The sequence below is a fragment of the Hypanus sabinus genome, chromosome 12 (genome assembly GCF_030144855.1).
Source record: "Hypanus sabinus isolate sHypSab1 chromosome 12, sHypSab1.hap1, whole genome shotgun sequence".
Taxonomy (NCBI): Eukaryota; Metazoa; Chordata; class Chondrichthyes; order Myliobatiformes; family Dasyatidae; genus Hypanus; species Hypanus sabinus.
Window position 1 is genome coordinate 72706721 of NC_082717.1, and position 20080 is coordinate 72726800.

Genomic DNA, 20080 nt, shown 5'->3' on the forward strand with positions numbered 1-20080 from the left:
AAGTCAGACAGCATCTATGAAGTGGAATAAACTACTAACATTTTGGGCCAAGATGCTTTATCAGGACTGGAAATGAAGGGGGCAAAAGTGAGAATAAGAAGGTAGGGGAAAGGGAAGAAGTGCTTAATTTCCTGCTTGACTGCTGAGTTCCTCCATAATTTTGGGTGCGTAAATTTTTATTCCCTTCATAGACGCACTCTGACTTGCTGAGTTCCTCCAACATTTTGCGTGTGTGCTTGCGGGCTCTACACTCGACGTGTCCTCACTGCAGCCACCTTGTATCACTTTTGTTCTGAACCCTTCTCCCTAGGCCGATTTGTTGTTCACTGGAAGCTAATCATTAGATTCTGTTCACAATTGTTCGTCTGACCTCAAATCACTGACTTGAATCACGATAGTCTTGTTGAGGATGTGTGCCATGTTTGATAAAATGCCACAACTGCATCCAAAAGTGGTTCATCAATCTGTATGTGAAGAGTCCAACCAGAGGAGAACACATACTGGATTTGGTATTGGAAAATGATCTGGGACAGGTGACAGACCTGACGGAGTGTGAACATTTTGGGAATAGTGACCACAACCCCTTTATGCTTCAAGATAGTTGTGAGTGCTGATAGGTACTAAATTGGGGGCGGGGGGGGGGGGGAACAAATTATGACAGAATAAGACAGGAGCTAACAGTACTGATTGGGAACAGCATCTGTGGAACAAGTATACATCTGAGTTGTTTAAAAACCAGATGACCAGAGCTCAGGTCTGGTCGCCTGTTTCGGTAAGGAGTAAGGACAAAAATGGCAAGCTAAGGGAGAGGGACTTTGGATGCCCAAAGGGGTGCTAAGTGATGTCAGAAAGAAGAAGGAAGCATAAATTAGGATTTAGAAGTTAAAATCAGACTGGGCCCTTGGGGAATTTAAAGATAGCAATGAAGTTTTCAATCAGGCGATTAGCAAGGTTAAAAGCAGCAATGAAATATTATACTTATACAATTGATTGTGGTTAAATAGACCATTGGTTAATTGGGACAGCCACAACTCTTAAAGTACAAAAATTAATTGAGGCAATAGCTAGGATTTTCCTCATTTGTTTGGGACACTGTGCCAGTTAATTGGCACTGTTGGACTGTTGCCGAACGGTTTCTAACTAGTGTCAATTGTGCACACTTCTGTGGCAGGTAGACACTACATCGTGCTTAGAGTGAGCAGTTTTTAAATAGTGTCATTTGTGTTTGTGTTTATGTTTAAAGAGGAGAGATTTTTGTCACTGATAGTTGGTGAGAAATAAGCAGTAAGACTATTCAAAACTGTTTTGCTTGTTGAGGGTTTCAAGCATTCAGGATTGGAGATGCCAGAAACAGCCGGGAGTTAAAATGGAATGATTTCACTACTTCATCAAGTTAGGAACTATGAGGAATTTTAAGGTATTGTTTATCATCTTGAATGTTACAATGAAAATGAAGATTTGGAGGATTCAAACATGGAAAACATTGTATGAAGGCAGTCTACTATCTGCTTTAGGTCTCGGGCTGATTTTGTTCATTTACAGTCAATCAAAGGAACACGGCAGCGTACACTGGATGAATTCCTCCACCAATTACAAATAGACAGTTTTATAGTACTGTAGTCGTATTGGTAGTGTTCTAATTAGTTCTGTTTTTCATTTAAATGCATAGTTTCTTACTCAGTTAAATAGTAGTTTGTCTTTTTTTTAATACATTCTTGACTATTTCCATGAAACTTTGACTAACTGGGACAGCTGCTTAATTGGGCCAAAATGTAGTGGTCCCAATTTGACTGAAATCCATTGCATTAAGAAAAAAAATGAATCACTAAGGAGATGGTAGGTCCACTCAAGGATAAAGGAGGGGATTTGTGTTTGGAGTCAGAGCAAGTAGCTGAAGTACTGAATGTGTACTTTTGTCTTGGTATTTACTGGGGAGAAGGACTTGAAGGATAGAGAAGGTGGAGGTGAGCATGCTCTTGTGTTGGTACACTTTGAGATTAAGGAGAAGTTTATGCTGTGTCTTCTGAAAAGCATCAGCTGGATAAGTCCCCAAGGATTCATGCAAATTTGGAAAAGCATAGACTACTTAGGGACAGCCAACATGGCTTTGTGAAGGGTACGTCATGGCTTATAAGCTTGACTGAGTTTTCTGAGGCGACAGAGGAGCTTGATGAGGGGCAGGCAGTGGATGTTATCTACATGGATTTTAATGCTGCATTTGTTAAGTAGGCTGCCTCAGACAATAACAGTGTATGGCAACAAGGAGAATTGCATGGTTTGAATCAGAACTGGCTTGTCCGTAGAAGACGTGGAATAGGGATGGAAGACAGTTACTCAGGCTGGAGATCCATGGCCAGTGGTATTCTGCAGATATTGGTGCTGGGACCTTCTGTTGTTCATATATATATATATCAATAATTTGGATGAAAATGTAGCTAGTTGTATTACCAAGTTTGCAGATGACTTTAAAATTATTGGACAGTGTCAACAGCTCTCAAAGAATACAACAGGATCAGTTATAGGAAGAGAAGTGGTAGATGGAGTTTTATTTAGGCAAATGTGAGCTGATGCTCTTTGGGAAGTCAAATGAAAGGAGAAAGTACACAATTAATTGCAGAGACCTGAACAGCATTGTTGCAGAAAAGAATCTTGAGTTCAGGTCCATAGTTCAGTGAAAGTGGCTATGTAAGTGGATGAGGTGGTAAAGAAAGTGTATGGTGTGCTTGCCATCGGTAGGGGTATTGAGTATAAAAGTAAGCTCACGCTACAGCTGTATAAAATTTTTGTCAGAACACACGGAGTATTGAATGCAGTTCTGATTTCCCATAAGGGAAGGATATGGAGACTATAGAGAGGGTGCAGAAGAGGTTTACCAAAATGCTACCAGGACTAGAGGGTACAAGCTTTAAGGAAAAGTTGGGCAAACTTAGTTGTTCTCTCTAGACCATCAGTGTTGAGGGACAACCTGATTGAGGTTTTTAGCTAGAAGTAGCTATGCTAGACAGTCAGAATGTTTTCCCCAGGGCAGAAATGTCAAACACCAGAAGAGGGGTGTGTGTTTAAAGGTGACACAAGGGGTTAGGTTTTTTCAGCAAGAGCAGTAATGGAATCAGAAAGTCTGGTGTTTTTAGATTGATACCTGAAAATGAGGGGCATGGATATGTATGATACACAGGGTATTTAGTATAAAACAGCGTCAAGATTGGCACATTTTGGGCTGAATGTTTTCATGTCACTCTTCTGGATACGGGTAGTATTCTATGAAAAACAAAATAGAATACTGAACTGCATCACAGAATTGATATAACGGCTGTCAATTAGTTGATTTATACCATGGAACCAGATTGTTGCACTTAAGTGGATTCTGATTAGCTGAGTTCCTCAAGACCAATGCTCAGGACAAAACTGATCTCTAGTGGCATGGTGAAACAGAATAATAGACCTAGTTGTAAATTCATGGAAAATTCAAACACTTTGCCAGTCAGGACCGACTGACATCAAGTCAAAGATTCAGACAGATGAATGGACTAAGTCCGGCAGACATGCAGGGGCAGAGAGACCTAAGCATAAATCATTGAAAGTGGCAAAACATGTTGAGTAGTTAATAAAGCAAACATAATTCTATGCTTTATTAGTGGAGGTGTTGAGTATAAAAACAGGGAAGCCATTCTGAACTTTTACAACACTTGTCCAGCTTCAAATGAAGTATTTTGTTCAGTTCTGGTCAGCACATTAAGGTATTGGCAAGTGTCCAGAAAAGATATACAAGAATGGTTCCTAAGCCAAGTGAGTTAAGTTACCAGGATAAATTAGAGAGGGTGGACCTGTTATTTTGAGGTGGAGTGGAGGTGGGGGGGGGGGTGGTAATTTTAAAGAAATGGATACACTCAGTGGCCACTTTATTATCTACACCTGTAACCTTTTTGTTAATGCTAATATCTAATGAGCCTATCATGTGGCAGCAGCTCAATGCATAAAAGCATGCAGACATGGTCAAGAGATTTGGTTGTTCTGACCAAACATCAGAATGGGGAAGAAATGTGATCTAAGTGACTTTGACTCTGTAATGATTTTTGGTACCAGACAGGGTGATTTGAGTATCTGAGAATCTGTGGATCTCCTGGAATTTTCATACACAACTGTCTCTCTAAAGCTTACAGAGAATGGTACAAGAAACAAAACATCCAGTGAGCGGTAGTTCTGTGGGAGAAAACATCTGATTTATGAGAGGTCAGAGAATGGCCAAACTGGTTCAAGCTGAGAGGAAAGTGACTAACTCAGATAATCACAAGTCACTAAAGTGGCGTGCAGAGATTATCTTTGAACTTAAAACATGTCGCACTTTGATGGGCTACAGCAGCTGAAGCTCCCAAACATACCCTCAGTGGCCACTTTATTAGGTCCAGTGGGTAGCAAATAAAGTGACCACTGACTGTAGAACAGAGTGGGTAACAGCATGCTCTTCCCTTGAATGCAATGTTCAAGGACCAAATGTCACGGGTGTAAAAATAAAGAGAAAGAAAATGAAGTGTGACATGAGGAATAACTTATTTATGCAGTACGTGTTTGGAATACCTGCCTGCTGAAATTGTGGAGAGACAGGATTGGTTTTAGCATTTGAGAGAGAATTGAGTAAACTTATGGAAAAGAAATACTTGCAAAGCTATGAACTCATTAGTTCCACTCTCATCCGCCATCCCAATCCCTGCCCTTCAACAGAGCTGTGGTTGGGAAGGCAGATGTGCTTGGCAGTGGACTTAATGAGTTGTTTTGGTAGAAAACCTGTGATGAGACGATGGGACAAATTGTCTCCTGCTCTCTGTTGTAGATCAATAAACCAAGACTTCATAATGGCGAGGAGCTGGGAAACTCTAGTATTGGTGTCTTCATGGAGCAGGAAGGATCTTGAAGGAACACCTGCCACGCTCATTCCTTGAGGAATCCTTTGTCGGGTGTTGAGTCCTCTATTTACTGTACATGAGGTGCTGGTTTTCAGTAATTTCCTGTTTGCCAGTGAAGCAGGTCGGATGTCATTTCTCCCATAGCTTTTGTTTCCAATCTGAGATCAGTAATAGGCACCTGTACACCCCCCTCCACCTCCAAACATCTTGGACTGAATGAAATGGACAAGACCACATTCTGTGTTTCTTGTATTTTGTTCCGTAAGTCTGTCTTATTAGGATCTCCCATGCTTCTTTTATTAATTCTCCTGAGGTCCTTGTGAATTTGTGAGCAAGGGCAGCCTTAATGCTCTAGAGAAAGTAATGATGAGCCACATGCTCAAATTGCCTTTGTGTTAAAGAGGACAGTTTACTGTAACTAATAATTCTGTTGGCCTTTCAGAAAAAAGTTACCAAACAAACATATCATAGGTTTGGAGTCACAGAAATCCAGGCTAGGAAAATTTCCTTCCCTATAGAACATCAGTAAGCTAGCTGGGTTTAAGAACAATTTCACAAAATGCTGTTGGAAGTTGGCATGTCAGGCAACATCTATGGAGAAGAATAAACAATTGATGTCTCCAGCTGAGTCTGCTCATTCCTCCACATAGATGTTGCCTGATCTTCCGAGTTCCTCAAGCAGTTTGCTTTTGTTACTTTGGATTTTCAGCATCTCAAGTTGAAGAACAACTTAATGCTTTCATGAAATACTCCCCGGCATGAGTATTTTTTTGTTGTATATTGTAGGTTATTTAATATCTGAATTTAGGGCAGTACGTTGAGTTTGAGGACCTGGGTTTATGTTGCTGCTTCAACTATGATGCTTAAGGATTCTTCACAGCTCTTTAAAAGGTTTTTTTTTGACACATTTCTGTAAAAGAACATTCTCAGTTATAAATAGTTAAATGCTAACACTGATAGTTAGGTTTGTGATGAGTTAATGGTTCAGTGTAGCCTGTTGGAAACTTGCCATGAGAAATTAAAGCCAAATTTCATCAGAATTTTACCTGAAATAGTCACAGTAACAGTTGCAGCATTGATGTGTTCCTCTCTATTTTAGGGGTAATGTTCATGCAATCCAACTTATGATTTTCCAGTAAAAGTCAACACAATACAGCATCCGTTACTACTGGAAAGAGTTCGACAAAAATGATTTAGATCAAGTTAAAGATTCATATGTTCTGATGGAATTATTGACATAATTCCCTGTGGTGACTTCAAACTGGATAGTGTGTCTGAAGTCTCCCTGGAGAAGGACTGTACACATGCCAATGCTAACATTACTGGTGCATTAGAACAGGACCAAGTATGTCCTCCACAGTCCCTCCTCACATTTTCTCTTCCAAAAAAAAACTACAAGGCTAGGAGCATGCCACGAATGGACATGTTTCACCATTCATGAATATGACTCAAGTTTTTTTGTATAAGAGTTAGGTTCTGGCAAATAAATATCAATAAAAAGGAAATGTTCCTCGGTAAAACTGCACTGTTAGAAATTCTTTCATATTAACACCAAGCAAAGGAAAAGGTCATGGATTTTGGCTTCTAGGTAGCAAGAAAAGGATGAACCAAGTAAAAGTGCAGTATTTTAGATGTATCTAGCAGACAACAAAGAACCAGCTTTCTTTATTTCCCTTTGAAGTTTTAATAAATCCTACACATTCATCTGTCTAACAACATTCAGACTGCTTCATTACAGCATGTGAAGGTACAACAATTTCAAGCTTGAGGTACTTTATCATCTTCACAAAGACTTCAGTTGCCAACCACAAGTTAAGAAACTATATAATCAGTGTCAAATATGTACTTTGGGAAACGGTTTTAGTTATAGATATGTATAGATTTCACTGAAACATACAGTGCCAGACTGATGCACAAATAAAATTTGTTACTTCACCATTTTCACAGGAGCAATATACAATGCAGTAACAAATGAATGTTTCTTTTTTTTAAAAAAAGCTGTGAAATAAACTACATACCACAATAACATTCTTCTTTATCAAATTGCTTTTTTTTTAGAAAAAAAGAAATCACATTTCACTTCAGTTAGTAGGTCCATAGACACTTTAATTCTTCTATTGAAACAGCATTGGTCTAGCCAGATGCTTGTTCAAGTATGAAATATAACTGTTATGGTTTGCAAATCAAACTAAAATGCAGAGCTGCAATAATCAGCAAATTTGTGATACACTCCCACAAGCAGTTTGTATCATTTACTTGCAAAGCTTCAAAGCAACTATTATAAAGGGAGTAGTTTTAACTTTGGTGGCTTATCTGTATTACAACACCATTTGGTCTTATAAATTGAAACACGGTATCATTTAGCCATTAACTTTAAAAAAACAAAACTGGGAGAACTATTAGGAAAGCCAAGATTTTTAAAAATGTGGTAATGTGTTATTATTCCTAGGAATGGCCAAGATCCTATTTAAAAGATGAGGTGACTCAACATATCCTGATCAGAATGGGGATGAATGCAGCAGTATAACATGTAAGTACATGAGTAGGTCATATGCCTTGAGCCTGCTCTGCCGTTTAAAATCATGGCAGATTTGACCTTTGGGCTCAATTCCACATTATTGCCTTACCCCATATTCCTCAGTTCCCACAGTATTCTGAAAACCTGTCTCAGCATTTAGAGCTCTCGAGAGAAGGTAATTCTAAGGATTTACATCACTCAGCACAGTGATGTAGTGGTTAAGAGTAACACTATTACAGTGCCTGTGATTAGCGAATAGAGTTCAATTTCTGCCGCTGTCTATAAGGAGCTTGTACATTCTCCCCGTGGCCATGGGTGCCCCAGTTTCATCCTATATTCCAAAAAGACATATGGGTAAGGGTTAGTAATTTGTGGGCATGCTATGTTGGTGCCAGAAGCATGGCGACAACTGTGGGCTGCCCTCAACAGGTATTTGAACTGTGTTGGACATTGACATAAATGAAGCATTTCACTGTTCACTTTGATGCACGTGTGACAAATAAAGCTAATCTTTATATCTTCAGAAGTGCCTCCTCAATTCAGCCTTAAGTAACCAACCGTCATCCTGAGATTATGCCCTCTAGTTCTGGACTTTCCCATCAGGGAAAAATCCTTCCTGTCAAGATCCCCAAAAAACACAGGTTTCAATAAAGACTACCTTTCAATCTTATAAACTCAAATTATATTTGATTAATCTTTACCTGCTTCCTCACAGGAATCAACCTAGTAAACATTCCCTGTGTTACTTTAAAGGCAAATAGAACCCTCCCTATATAAACATACCAAAATTAGTACTCCTGGTGTGGTCTATTCAGGTCTCTGTACTGTTCTTTCCTATATTGGCATTCCATTTTCTTTGCAATAAAGACTCACATTTCACTCCTCATTACCAGGTGCAGCTGCATGCTAATTTTCAGAATAAGTAGTAACTTCCTAAAGAAACACATCATCTGAGGATGGAAAATAAACCTATAACTGAGAAGGACTATCAGCTATTTCCTTTAAAGAGCTGGCACAGGTATATTGGGCTGAATGGCCTCCTACTATTCTCTGTCATTTATTAGTTCTGTGATTGATTCCCATAATAAGATTTAGATAAATAACTGAAAGAAGTGACATCCATTTCTTTGTGTTATAACTTTTATGAAGCTGATTAAAAGAGATAGCTGGCCCAAGTGGCATGGCACGTTTTTGATGCAGGTTCAGAATGTGTCTAACAAATAACTTCAAGGGTATCTGTCCTGATTTCATGGCTTCTGTCAGCTAACCACATTATGTCCATTAGACTTTGAAGCTGCTATTTTTAATCTGGTATAGATGAGCTAAATCAGTAGTTACTGTCTGTTCTCATTAATTACTGCCACCATAATTCCCCTTCCAGACTTCAAAACGAATGCTGGCCTTGAAAAGCTGCCCAATACCATGAATGCTGGCCTTGAATACCATGCTAAAACTTTCCCCAAAAGCTGATTGAAAAATGATAGGAATCTAGAACACAAAAGAGACCATTTGGCCCATCAGGTCAATGTAAGCCCTTTTGAAAAAGATGTGCTTGGTTCCTCACCCTCATTTTTTGTTCATAGTTGATAAATTCTTCATCCTCAATTCCTTAATTGTTTTCAAAATTATTTATCAAATTAGCTTCCATTTATCATCTTTTCAAGCAAATCACTCCAGATTCCATCTACTCTATGTGTGGAAACATTTCCTCAAATTTACTGTCAAGCTCTTTAGCCAATAACTTTGCTGGTCTATAATCAATTACTTTCAAATGTGGTCAATTTGAAAAATCTTTTTTATTTCTCAACCTTCCCCGTCCCAATCTCTAACAACCGAACATGTTTGATGATTTGTGCTTAGAAATAGGTCACTTAATTCAGATGAGATTAAGTATGGGCTCTGATCCAACAAATACAGGATATAACTGACTCCTCTGCCCTGATAACAATATGGTCTTTCTTAGACTTTTACATCTTTCCTTAAGTCTTTGCACAGATGGGAATTTCAAATATTCCCCTTTGATTTAATATATTTTTATTTTGAGTATGCAATTCAAAAATGTGAATACTTGAATATTATCTAGGCGAATGATGGAGTAGTTTGCTGTTCAGATGGCAGGAAGGGGATGAGCTGATCTATATCTCCTTGGGTCTGTTCCATCATTCTACTAGATCATGAATTTTCTGGACACTAGCTCTCCAACGACTTTGGTTAATTAACCCTTAATCCCTAGGTAAACAAAAGCCAAGAGGTTTCTATTTTGATTTTTTTCAATGATCCCCAGAGTTGAAATTTTGTTTTTGGTAGAGACAGCAGGGTTGTTGGGGTAGGTGGTGGTAGAATGTTGGAGCTAGGTGGTGGTGGGGTTGCAACTCTGAAGCAGGACGCTTCCAGGTTCCCACCATTCTTAGTGTGAGTAAGTGCTTCTTGACACCCTTACACATTGAATGACACAATTCAAATATAAGGTTCTAATCAATTATTCTGGACCTCTCCAATGAGAAGCATATGATATCTCTCTGTCTACTATCAATTCCTCTAAACATCTGAAAAAGTTCAACTAGATCACCCGTGAACTAATATTAGGTGAACTGGTGATTGGAGGCATAGCTTTTCCCAACTGTCAGCCCATACAAGCTTCATGTCAATGTTTCAGTAAGTTTTGCTATGTACCAATTTTATTTTGTTGTTATTAATAATGATAATAAAAAGATGGAAAAAGGAAAAGAAAAAAGCTTTGCTTAATTCAATATTACCATTTCTCTTTTTCTTGTATCTTGCTATATGATCAAAAATGTATTTGCCAGTGCTAGTGAACGAAAAGGAAAAAAAACTCCAGAAACCTTGAAAGGTCTTACTAATTAGACTGTAAAAAGTGTAGCCAAACTAATCTCTGTTTACAAGGTTCATTTGCTTTGTATGAGGAACTCTTGGAAGATGATTACAGTATTCTTTATTACATCAACCTACCATTGATTTCTGCAGCCTTTTCATCCTCCCACACAATTTAATAAGACAATGGCCAGCACATTCTGATCAGCTAAATTGTTCTGGAGATGAAATGCATTTACTGTAATTCAAAACATTTTCTTGCAAATTTGATTTTCAGTTTTTTTGTTCTCCTTAACACATTATATGCATAGAAAAAAATGGTCATATTGGTCTACAGACCAACTCAAGTGAACTAGAGGTAGATACTGGTATAACATAAATGTAAATGCTGGAGAGACTTGGCAGGTTAGGTAGCGTCTATGGAGAGAGAAGCAAGGGTTATGCTTCAAGTCCATGATCTCATATCAGAATAGATACTGCCCCTTTGCTTCTACATTAGGTTGTCAAGGGGAGGGGTGAGACAGAAGCAAAGAATATGCATTCTGATCTCCCACTATCACTGCTAGCAAGTGTCTGTAAGGTTGCCCAAAATTATAGGATTCAGTGATTCTAGCCACAGGAAATTGTGGTAGAACCTAGCTACTCTAACTGAGATGGGTAAGCAGCTATTATTAGATGGAGGAAGAAGAAAGGGATTTCCACATCACCCTACATCCTCTCTAATTACTCTTCTAATACAGGAAATGCACCACCTGATTTTGCCAAAGTAGGATTTGCAAAAACTGTTAGAACAATGTTTAGAAATGTCCCATTTTATCAATGCTGATTGCCTCAAGACAGGATCCCAGGGGGAACGTTCTGCTTCTTTACCAAATAGCATCAGGGTGTCTTGTACATCTGAAACAGCACACACAAAATGCTGGAGGAACTCAGCAGGTCAGGCAGCATCAATGGAAAGAAACCCTTATTCGGAGTCTTGACCTGAAACGTCAACTGTTTATTCATTTCCATTGATGCTGCCTGACCTGCTGAGTTCCTCCAGCCTTTTGCATGTGTTGCTTTGGATTTCCAGCACCTGCAGACATTCTTCTGTTTATGATTCAGTACATCTACCTGAGAGATCAGACAGAGCCTCCATTTAATGTCTCATGCAAAAGACTGTCCCTCTGGCAGATCAACACTCTCTTCTTAGAATACAGACAGGCTGATTTTGTGCTCAAGTTTTTGTAGTGTGACTTCGACCCACAATTTCTGATTCATGTTCTATCCTGAGCAGTAAAAAAAATGAAGGATTATACCCTTTCAACTTCCACTGGAAGACTTTTGCGTCCTTACATCCACTCTTTCAGCTGACATGCACATATTAAAATTCTGTTTATCCGTTTCAATCACGCTATTTGTGCTCCTGTTGTATTACCTTGGCAGCAATAAAGTCAGATTTGTTCTCCATTAAAAAGTACTTCTACACATTATGACAAGTGGGAACAAAGTAAGGTGGAGAAATTTGTAGCTGTTCTTACTTCGCTGCTTTGCAGAGGATGGAGGTAAGGAAAGCTGGACCATTCAGTCCATTCTGCGACAGTATCCTGATAACTATTGTAATCCATTACAAGATGAATATCCTAGACCTTTCACCTTTGCTGGTGAATAGGTGAATATAATTTTTACACCTAGGCTAACCAAACAGTATTAAATACATGGACATAAAAGGAACAGAATTAACCACATTCCCTTCAAGATTGTTCCACTATTCATTGAGATCATGGCTGATCTGATCTTGGTCTCAGTTCCACAACAGTCAACTCCCTAAAAACCAACATCAACCTAACTCAGCCTCGGACAGATTTTATGACTCAGCCTGCACAGAATTCTGGAGCAAGCGTTTCAAAAAACTTCAAAGATATTTTTTCTCCTGCCTGTTAAATTAGGAGACACCCTGTTCTAAAAGTATGCTTCATAAATCTAGACTATGCAGGAAGGGGAAAGGTCCACTGTTTACCCTGCCTACACCCCATCTCTCTGTCAGCGCTACACCTTCCTCCACCACACCCCAGATTCCCACAGGTTTCAGTAAAATCACCAACTGCTTCTTTTAAACTCCAATAAAAACAGGCTCAAGCTGCTCATAAATTAGCACCCCTAGCTCAGGAATCAACTTGAACAGTTTGACAGTACATCTTTCCTTAAATAAACCATTATTTGCGTAGAAAAGGGAAACAGCTAGCGGTGATTTTAGAACAGCATATGGATGTAGATGAAGCTGTTGATCAAGAGACCATCAATTTGTAATACTTGCTAGATTTTAGATACTTAGAAAAACTGAAACAAAAAGGATGAAAAGAGATTAAAATAGGGGCATATTAAATTATCTTTAAGTGTTTGAGAGTTCTTTTATCAGGGGGCATCGATTAAAGGGGATTGGAAAGTGTATTAAAAGGCGTGCTTAGGAGAATTTTTCTCATTCAAATGTGATGAAAATTGGAATTCATTGCCTGTAAAATAGGCAGGAAAGTCATGTGCATAAATTTAAATTTGACCACTTATGGATCGGCACATTTAACAGAGGCATATTCTATATATATGCATGCTTTCTGAATGTGCTTTACAATTACTGGGAATGGGAGATAGTCCCCTGACTGCTCTCTTTCCCTGTGAACACTCGGAGCTGCTAGCTTAGAAAAAGTACTTGGATGCACACTTGACGTGCTGCAATTTGCAAACTTTGGACAGAGAGCTTGAGATTGGGACTGGACTGGAAAGCACTTATAGAGGCAGCAGGGCATGACTTCCGCTCAGCTGCAAGTGTTTGAGTTTACAATTAGCTCCATAATGTGTACAGGTCACACTAGGCAGACTGAAGTGCGAATTGGAAGGCTTTCCAGTGAGTCACTGTTGCCTTTTAGCCATAGAATATTAGCTCTGGGAGTTGTCCACCTTGAACGCCTGTGCCGTTGGTGCTGTCTGATGAACACTGGAACTGGAAGGTGACCTTTCCGCACTGCACCTCAGTCATCCCCTCCTGCCCAAAGTAGCTCAGCTCGTTGCCATCCAACACCACGCTGGCTGTGTAGAAAATGTCTGGCTCCACCTGCACCGGGTGTTCGAACCACACGGGGAAGGTGTTGCTGGAACCATCCGAGTAGAACTTGCTGAAGTTCTGGCCCAGGATGAGGCCCTGTCGTTTCAGCTCAATACTGGCGCTGTACTCGGCTGAGCCGCAGCTGGAGCCGTACAGGCCGAAGCCAGCGATGAAGACCCTCCTGTCCACAGCGAACTGGATGCTGTCACAGCGGCCCCGGTAGCGCCATTGGTTGCTGCGGTAGGCGCAAGACTGGAAGCGGTGGCAGCGCTGGGGCGCCAGGCCCTTGCGAGGCCGGCACACGAACTCCAGCTCTGGCTTCTTGGCTGCCGTGTACCACAGGAAGATGTCGTTGGTCTCATTGAGCGTCAGCACCCCGGATTGGGCCGCCCCATTGGCAAAGTCGTCCAGTGTCATGGCCGGGATGCGGACCAGATACAGCGCCTTGCCCAGGACCTTGCGCTTGTTCTCAATGCTGGTGGTCAACTCCTGCCGGTGGCATTCCACCTCCGCCCAATTCAGCACCGCCTCGAACAGGGTGATTTCCTTGGTGTTGAGAGTCTCCCTGTTCAGGATGCTCTGCAACGTCTGGTAGTCAATGTCACAGAAACCCTCAGACTTCAAAGCCAGCTCAGCCTGGGCATCGATGACCTCCCAGCAGCGCTGGGTCAGATCGGGCTCCTCGAAGAGGCAGCTCTGGGACAGCAGCACACAGGCATTCTTGGCACTCAGGCTGGTCTCCAGGAAGTTAACACAAGCTCGAGCTAGGTGAGGGACAATGTACTTCTTGGCCGCATAGAGAGTGGCCAGGACTGTATCTGCAGCTAGCTCGATTTCATCACAGTAGATGTACCTGCAAAAACAGAACAAGAGGTGACTTAACCATGGGAGAAAGAATGCAATCTATATGCTTCACTACCTGTGCTATCTCAAGGTGGACACCTACTATGAACTGGTTTATCCCAGCATAATAGATCTGGTTCAGATACTATAATACGGGGTAAGGGGATCTGATCAAATCTCCTTTAAAGATGGAAATATGTTTATTTCCTCGACCCTCTCATCCTAGCAACTTCTTAACAGAAGTTGGCCTTATAGTTTATCAAAGATAACTACCGATATACAGCAAAGAAACAGGCCTATTGGCCCAATTTATCCATGCTGACAAGAAGCCTATTGCCTGCATTTGGCCCCTATCCCTCTGAACCTTTCCTATCCATGCATCTGCCCAAATGTCTTATAAGTGTTGTAACGGTACCAGTTTCTATAAGACCATAAACTATAAAACACAGGAGTAGCATTAGGTCGAGCCTGCCCGGTCCTTCACTCATGCCTGATCTATTATTCCCTCTCAACCCCTTTCTCCTACTCCCTCCCCGTAAACTTTGACATCAAGAAACCATCAACTTCCACTTTAGATATAACCCACATCCACGGCGGTTTATGGCAATGAATTCTGTAGATTCACCATCCTCTGGCAAAATAAATTTCTCCTCAAATCTGTTCTCAAGGCGTGTCCTTCTATTCTGATGCTGTGCTCTCTGGTCTTTAGACTCTCCCACAACTGGAAACACCATCTCCAAGTGCAGACCATCCAGGCCTTTAACCTCTCTGCAGCTGATTCCACATGCCCACTGCTCTCAGCGTGGTAATAAAAACATGCTCCTCAGATACCCTTTATATCTTTCCCCTCTCACCTTAAACTCATGGTCTCCAGTTTTAGGCTTCCCTACCCTGGGAAGACTATCAACCCTATGTAATTCTCATAATCCTCTCTAAAACCAACCCAAAGCCTCCTCTGCAAAGGAAAAAAAATCCCAGTCTATTCAATCTCTATTTACAATTCAAGCCCTCTCATGCAGAAAACATTCCTCTGAATCTATTCTGCACCTAGCTTAGTTAGTTCTCAATGTGGTGAGATAGAGCAGCACACAATAGTATAGGTCTAATCGACGAATTGTACAACAGTAACATGACTTGCCAACTCCTGTACTCAATGCTTCAGCCATTAGAAGGGAAGCATACCCAACGGTTGCTTCACCACTTTGTCTACCTGTGTTGTCACTTTCAGGGAACTATGCACTTGCACCCCAAGGCCTCAGTGTTCAAATATTCACCATGTCCTGCCCTTTGCTGTATATGCCCTGGCCTTGTTAACCTCCCAAAATGCACTATTTTGCACTTCACCTGAAATAAATTCCATCAGCCCTTCCCTTGCCTACTTACTGAGTTGATTCAGATCATGCGGTGTCCTTAGACAATCCTCTTCACTGTCTACTATGTTGTAGACTTTTTAATGATTCTCCTTTCCTGACCCCCTTTTTGCCTTCCAAATTTCCTTCGTATGTGTACTCCTACATCCATTATACACTTTGAGGGACCCATTTGATCCCAGCCTCCTAAACCTAATATAAACCTCATTCTTTCTCCTGATCTTAGCCTCAGTATTCCTTGTCACCCAGGGTTCTTTAGTCTCCCATTGTAACAGGAGAATGCTGGTCCTGCTCTTGTCCTATCTCATTTTAAAAGCCTTGCCAGACATTCCTTTAACAGCCTCCCCCAATCAACATTTGCGAGATCCTGTCTAATGCTGTCAAAATTAGCTTTACCTCAATCTAGGGCTTCAATTTGTAGCCATATCTTTTTCCATTTATCTTGAAACTCATAGAACTATGGTTCCAAAGTACTCCCCCCAAGGACAAATCAGTGACTTTCCCAGCTTTATTTTCCAAGGAGAACACTCCATCAATCCACTAGATCATGGCAGATTCACACTTCAATCTGCTTACCTTCTTTGCTACACCTTATACTAAATGGTGCTCCATTGATTCCCAGCAATCAAAACCTCTGAAACAATTCCGGTTTTCTGCTGCACTAATCTAAGGGAAGTTCTTAGTAAATATTTAAAGTGACAAGCTGCAGATCAGACCGAACTGACAACTTGAGGTAATAGTTATGAGACCTGTGATGGAACTTTGATAATTGTTATGTCCCTGCCCATCTGCTGTGGATAGTTATCTGGCACAGCCCATTCTATGCATCGCACACACGATGCTGGAGGAAATCAGCAGAACAGGCAGCATCTATGGAAAAGAGTACAGTCGACAATTCGGGGCGAGACCCTTCAGCAGGACTGGAGGAAACAAGATGAGCAGTCAAGGTGGAGAGAAGAGGGAGAAGCACAAGGTGAAAGGTGAAACCAGCGGGGGGGGGGGGGGGGAGGAGGGGTGAAGTGAAAAGCTGGGAAGCTGATTGCTGAAAGACATACAGGGCTGGAGAAGGGGGATCTGATAGAAGACAGAAGGCCATAAAGAAAAAAAAGGGGGGTGGGGCACCAGAGGGAGGTGGGGGTCAGGTAAGGAGATAAGGTGAGAGGGGGAAATGGGAATGGGGAATGGTGAGGGGAGGCAGGAAGATTGAGAAATTGATTTTCATGTCATCAAGATGGAGGCTACCTAGTTGGAATATAAGGTGTTGCTCCTCCAATCTGAGTGTGGCCCTCTCACAACAGTAGAAGAAGCCATGGACTGAGATTGGGGTATGGGACTGCGAAGTGGAATTAGAACGGGTGGCCACTGATAAGATTCTGCTTTTTCTGTCGGATGGAGTTTAGGTGTTCGGCAAAGCCGTCTCCCAATGGACCAAGTGAATTTGAGGGTAGGGTGGAAGTTGGAGGTGAAATTGATTAAGTTGACGAGCTAAGCGTGGGTGCAGGAAGCAGCACCAATGCAGTTGTCAATGTCACACAGTAGAAGTAATGTAGTGGCTAGTGTAGGCTTGGAACATAGACTGTTCCAAGTAGCCACCAAAAATGCAGAAATAGCTGGGAGCTATGCGAGTGCCCATGGCTACGTTTGAAGCAAGTGGGAGGAGCCAAAGGAGAAACATTCCGACAGGTGGAGGGGAACTGGTTGGGTCTGGTGTCGAAAGAGAAACTGAGAGCTTTGAGGCCTTCCTGGTGGGGGAAGATGCTTGGATTTCCAGAATCTGCAGAAATTCTCTTGTTTGCCACCCTATACATGCCATGTTTTTATACATTAACCATTATCATTCTTGCTCTTTACTCTTTTGGCTTTGGATGAAGAAAAATTAAACTTTTCCATTCTCATTTCTGCCCAAATTAAACCTGGTATGTTTATAAGTCCCAACTCCAAAATGCAGAATGCGGGCAGAATGGAAATGATTAGTATGGTGACCAACTGAGTGCACTACTGCAGTGATTCTGTGGCTGGACTAATAATCAGTCAAATCCCACTAAGTTTAATGCATTCAGCTGATTAAATAAACTTGGAATGAAAGGCTATTATCCATTAGGGCAAACATGGAAATACCAGATTGTTATTAAAACCCATCTGGTTCAATGCTGTCCCTAGACAGATAGTAGTTTGTACGAATAAGTACAGCTTCATACCTTCAGCAATGTGGTTGGCATTTAACTCTCCACAGAAGGGGCGAGCAAGCCAAGTTCAAGTTCATGTTCAAATTTAATTCTGGTCACTCAACCACATAGAAGAATACAGCCAAATGAAACAGCGTTCCTCTGAGGCCAAGGTGCAAAAAAAACAGTACCAACATACGCACCGAAAACACTGCAAACAGCATATATAATTATGATAGTAGAAAAACAGTTACAAAACAAAGCAAATAATAATAATAATAATATCGCCCAAGTTCCTGAGCGTCATGGCCTGTGGAATGATGATGCATGGAAGATGCCCTGGAGCCATGTTTCTACAAGAACAAGCACTCAGCAGTGCTCATCTTGCGCAAGTGCGGCTGCAGAACAATGCACTGGAGAGCAGCACCGATGGGAGGGGCAGCACAGAATCCAGTTGCACACAGCCAGCTCTGGCATCTCCTTCCCAGGCGCCGCAACAGGTGACCCCGAGGCATAAGGGCCTTGTCCACACAACATCAAGGCCTCGCAGTTCCCCGGCCACTGGTCTCGCCAATCAACCAGTGAATCGGACTCACAATATCCTACAATGCCAATGCCTAACAGCGTCTCGTAATCACAGTAAAAACATCCAAGACAATCATATGCTCGATCACGCACCGCCTCTGTCAGTATCTTGGAGCTGAGCAGGCTGCAACACAGTGCACATCAAATCCAGCTCCACTGCTGTTGAGCAACTCACTAGTGGGGTAGACCCACAGTCCCCAGTGTTCTTAGTATCTAGCAATGTCTTCCAGTCACAGAAATGACATAAAGGATGAACAATTACCCCTTTGTGTTTGGATCCAGAAAGACTGCTGCGTCCGAGTGCACTGCCATCTTACTGGAACAGCCAAAACACTCTTAAGGGCATTTAGGGGTGAAGCCGTTTAATGTGACAGCTGTTTCATAAATTAATACAGGTAGTCCCCGAGTTACGAACGTCCGACTTATGGACAACTCGTACTTACGAACCGAGGAAGGCGAATGCCGTCTGCCATTTTAAGTTGGATTGCGGCACCGTCCGCCATTTTAAGTCATTGCCGTTGACACTGTGTTGACTGTTTAACTTTGTATTTGGCTTAAATTCTTCTTAGTAAGATTCACCCTGACCCTACCCCCCCGCCCCCCCCCCCCCCCCCCCGGTTCCGGTCGGCAGAATGGAGAATGGAGTTTCCCGAGTTCGATCCAGTGATAGACCGTTCCTGTGCTGGGTTGATGTTGATCTAGTGACTCTGTACCATCCGTGCTGGGTTGACGTGGAGCTCGCAACTCGACCTTGTAATAAAAAACACTGCTACCTCCAGTTTAGATTCCCATGCGGAATATTGTGGAGCATCAAATACCCAAACCCAGCACAGCCCCCACTTGTCCCATTTAGCCTGTCTCAATGCAGTGGTCCTTAGGACCCAGCGGACCTCAGGAGCCGCCGCTGGCAGTGTTTCTGTTCCATTGACGGGAAGCAATCGCAATTGAAAATAAAGTGGAAATAATAAAGCGTTTGGAAAGAGGTGAAATGCCATTGGTCATTGGAAAAGCGTTAGGCTACAGTCGATCAACGATCGGAACAATTTTAAAGGATAACGGATAAAGTGAGAATAATAGAGCATTTGAAAGGCACTGCCCTGATGAAAGCTGCAATTACTACTAAACAACACAGTGGTTTAATTATTGGAATACATACGTTTCTTAAGTGTTTTATACGCATAGAAAGGTAAAATATATACTATACACTAAGACAAACGTTTGACTAACTGACGGTAAATAATACCGGATGTACTTGTTCCGACTTCAGTACAAATTTGACTTAAAGACGGACCCAGGAACAGAACTTGTACGTAACCTGGAGACTGCCTGTACAGAGACAGAACTGTATCAAATAAAGAACTTAGAACATAAAAATAACATAATGTAGACAGATTTAACCCAGGCAGATAAATAACATTAAAGTTAAGTAAACAGAATGAGTGGGAAAGAGAGATGAGGGAGCAATGAGGTAAGAATAAAAGGTCTACTGTTTTGACTTAAAATAGCACTTTCTTGTCTCATTTAGTGATTTAGTCATTAGAATCGTTGAAAAATTATGGAATTGAAAGAGGATACTTGGCACATCAGATACATGGTAATTCTTAACAGAGAAATCGCACAAGTATGATTGCCTGTTCTTTCACTTTCCCCCTACAAAATTATTGTCTTTGAATTGCCTCTTCAATTTACCTTTGAAGGATCAGATTGAGTCTCGTTCTACCATCATTATAGCCTTGCTCTGCAAACAGGTATTTCTTCACATTCTGTGTGTATCTCTGGTCAAAATA

The 20080-nt window shown here is 41.4% G+C and overlaps 1 protein-coding gene across 4 annotated transcripts in view; it reads right to left on the minus strand.

Annotated features, from left to right (window-relative positions):
- Positions 1 to 6537: 6537 nt before the first annotated feature.
- Positions 6538 to 20080, minus strand: part of LOC132403009 (BTB/POZ domain-containing protein 3) — a 78155-nt gene continuing 64612 nt past the window's right edge. For all 4 annotated transcript variants that reach the window (XM_059986211.1, XM_059986212.1, XM_059986213.1 and 1 more), the window contains one exon: positions 6538 to 14183. In XM_059986211.1, the coding sequence (XP_059842194.1) occupies positions 13151 to 14183 (1033 nt within the window). In that variant the 3' untranslated portion in view covers positions 6538 to 13150. The remainder of the gene's footprint in view (positions 14184 to 20080) is intronic.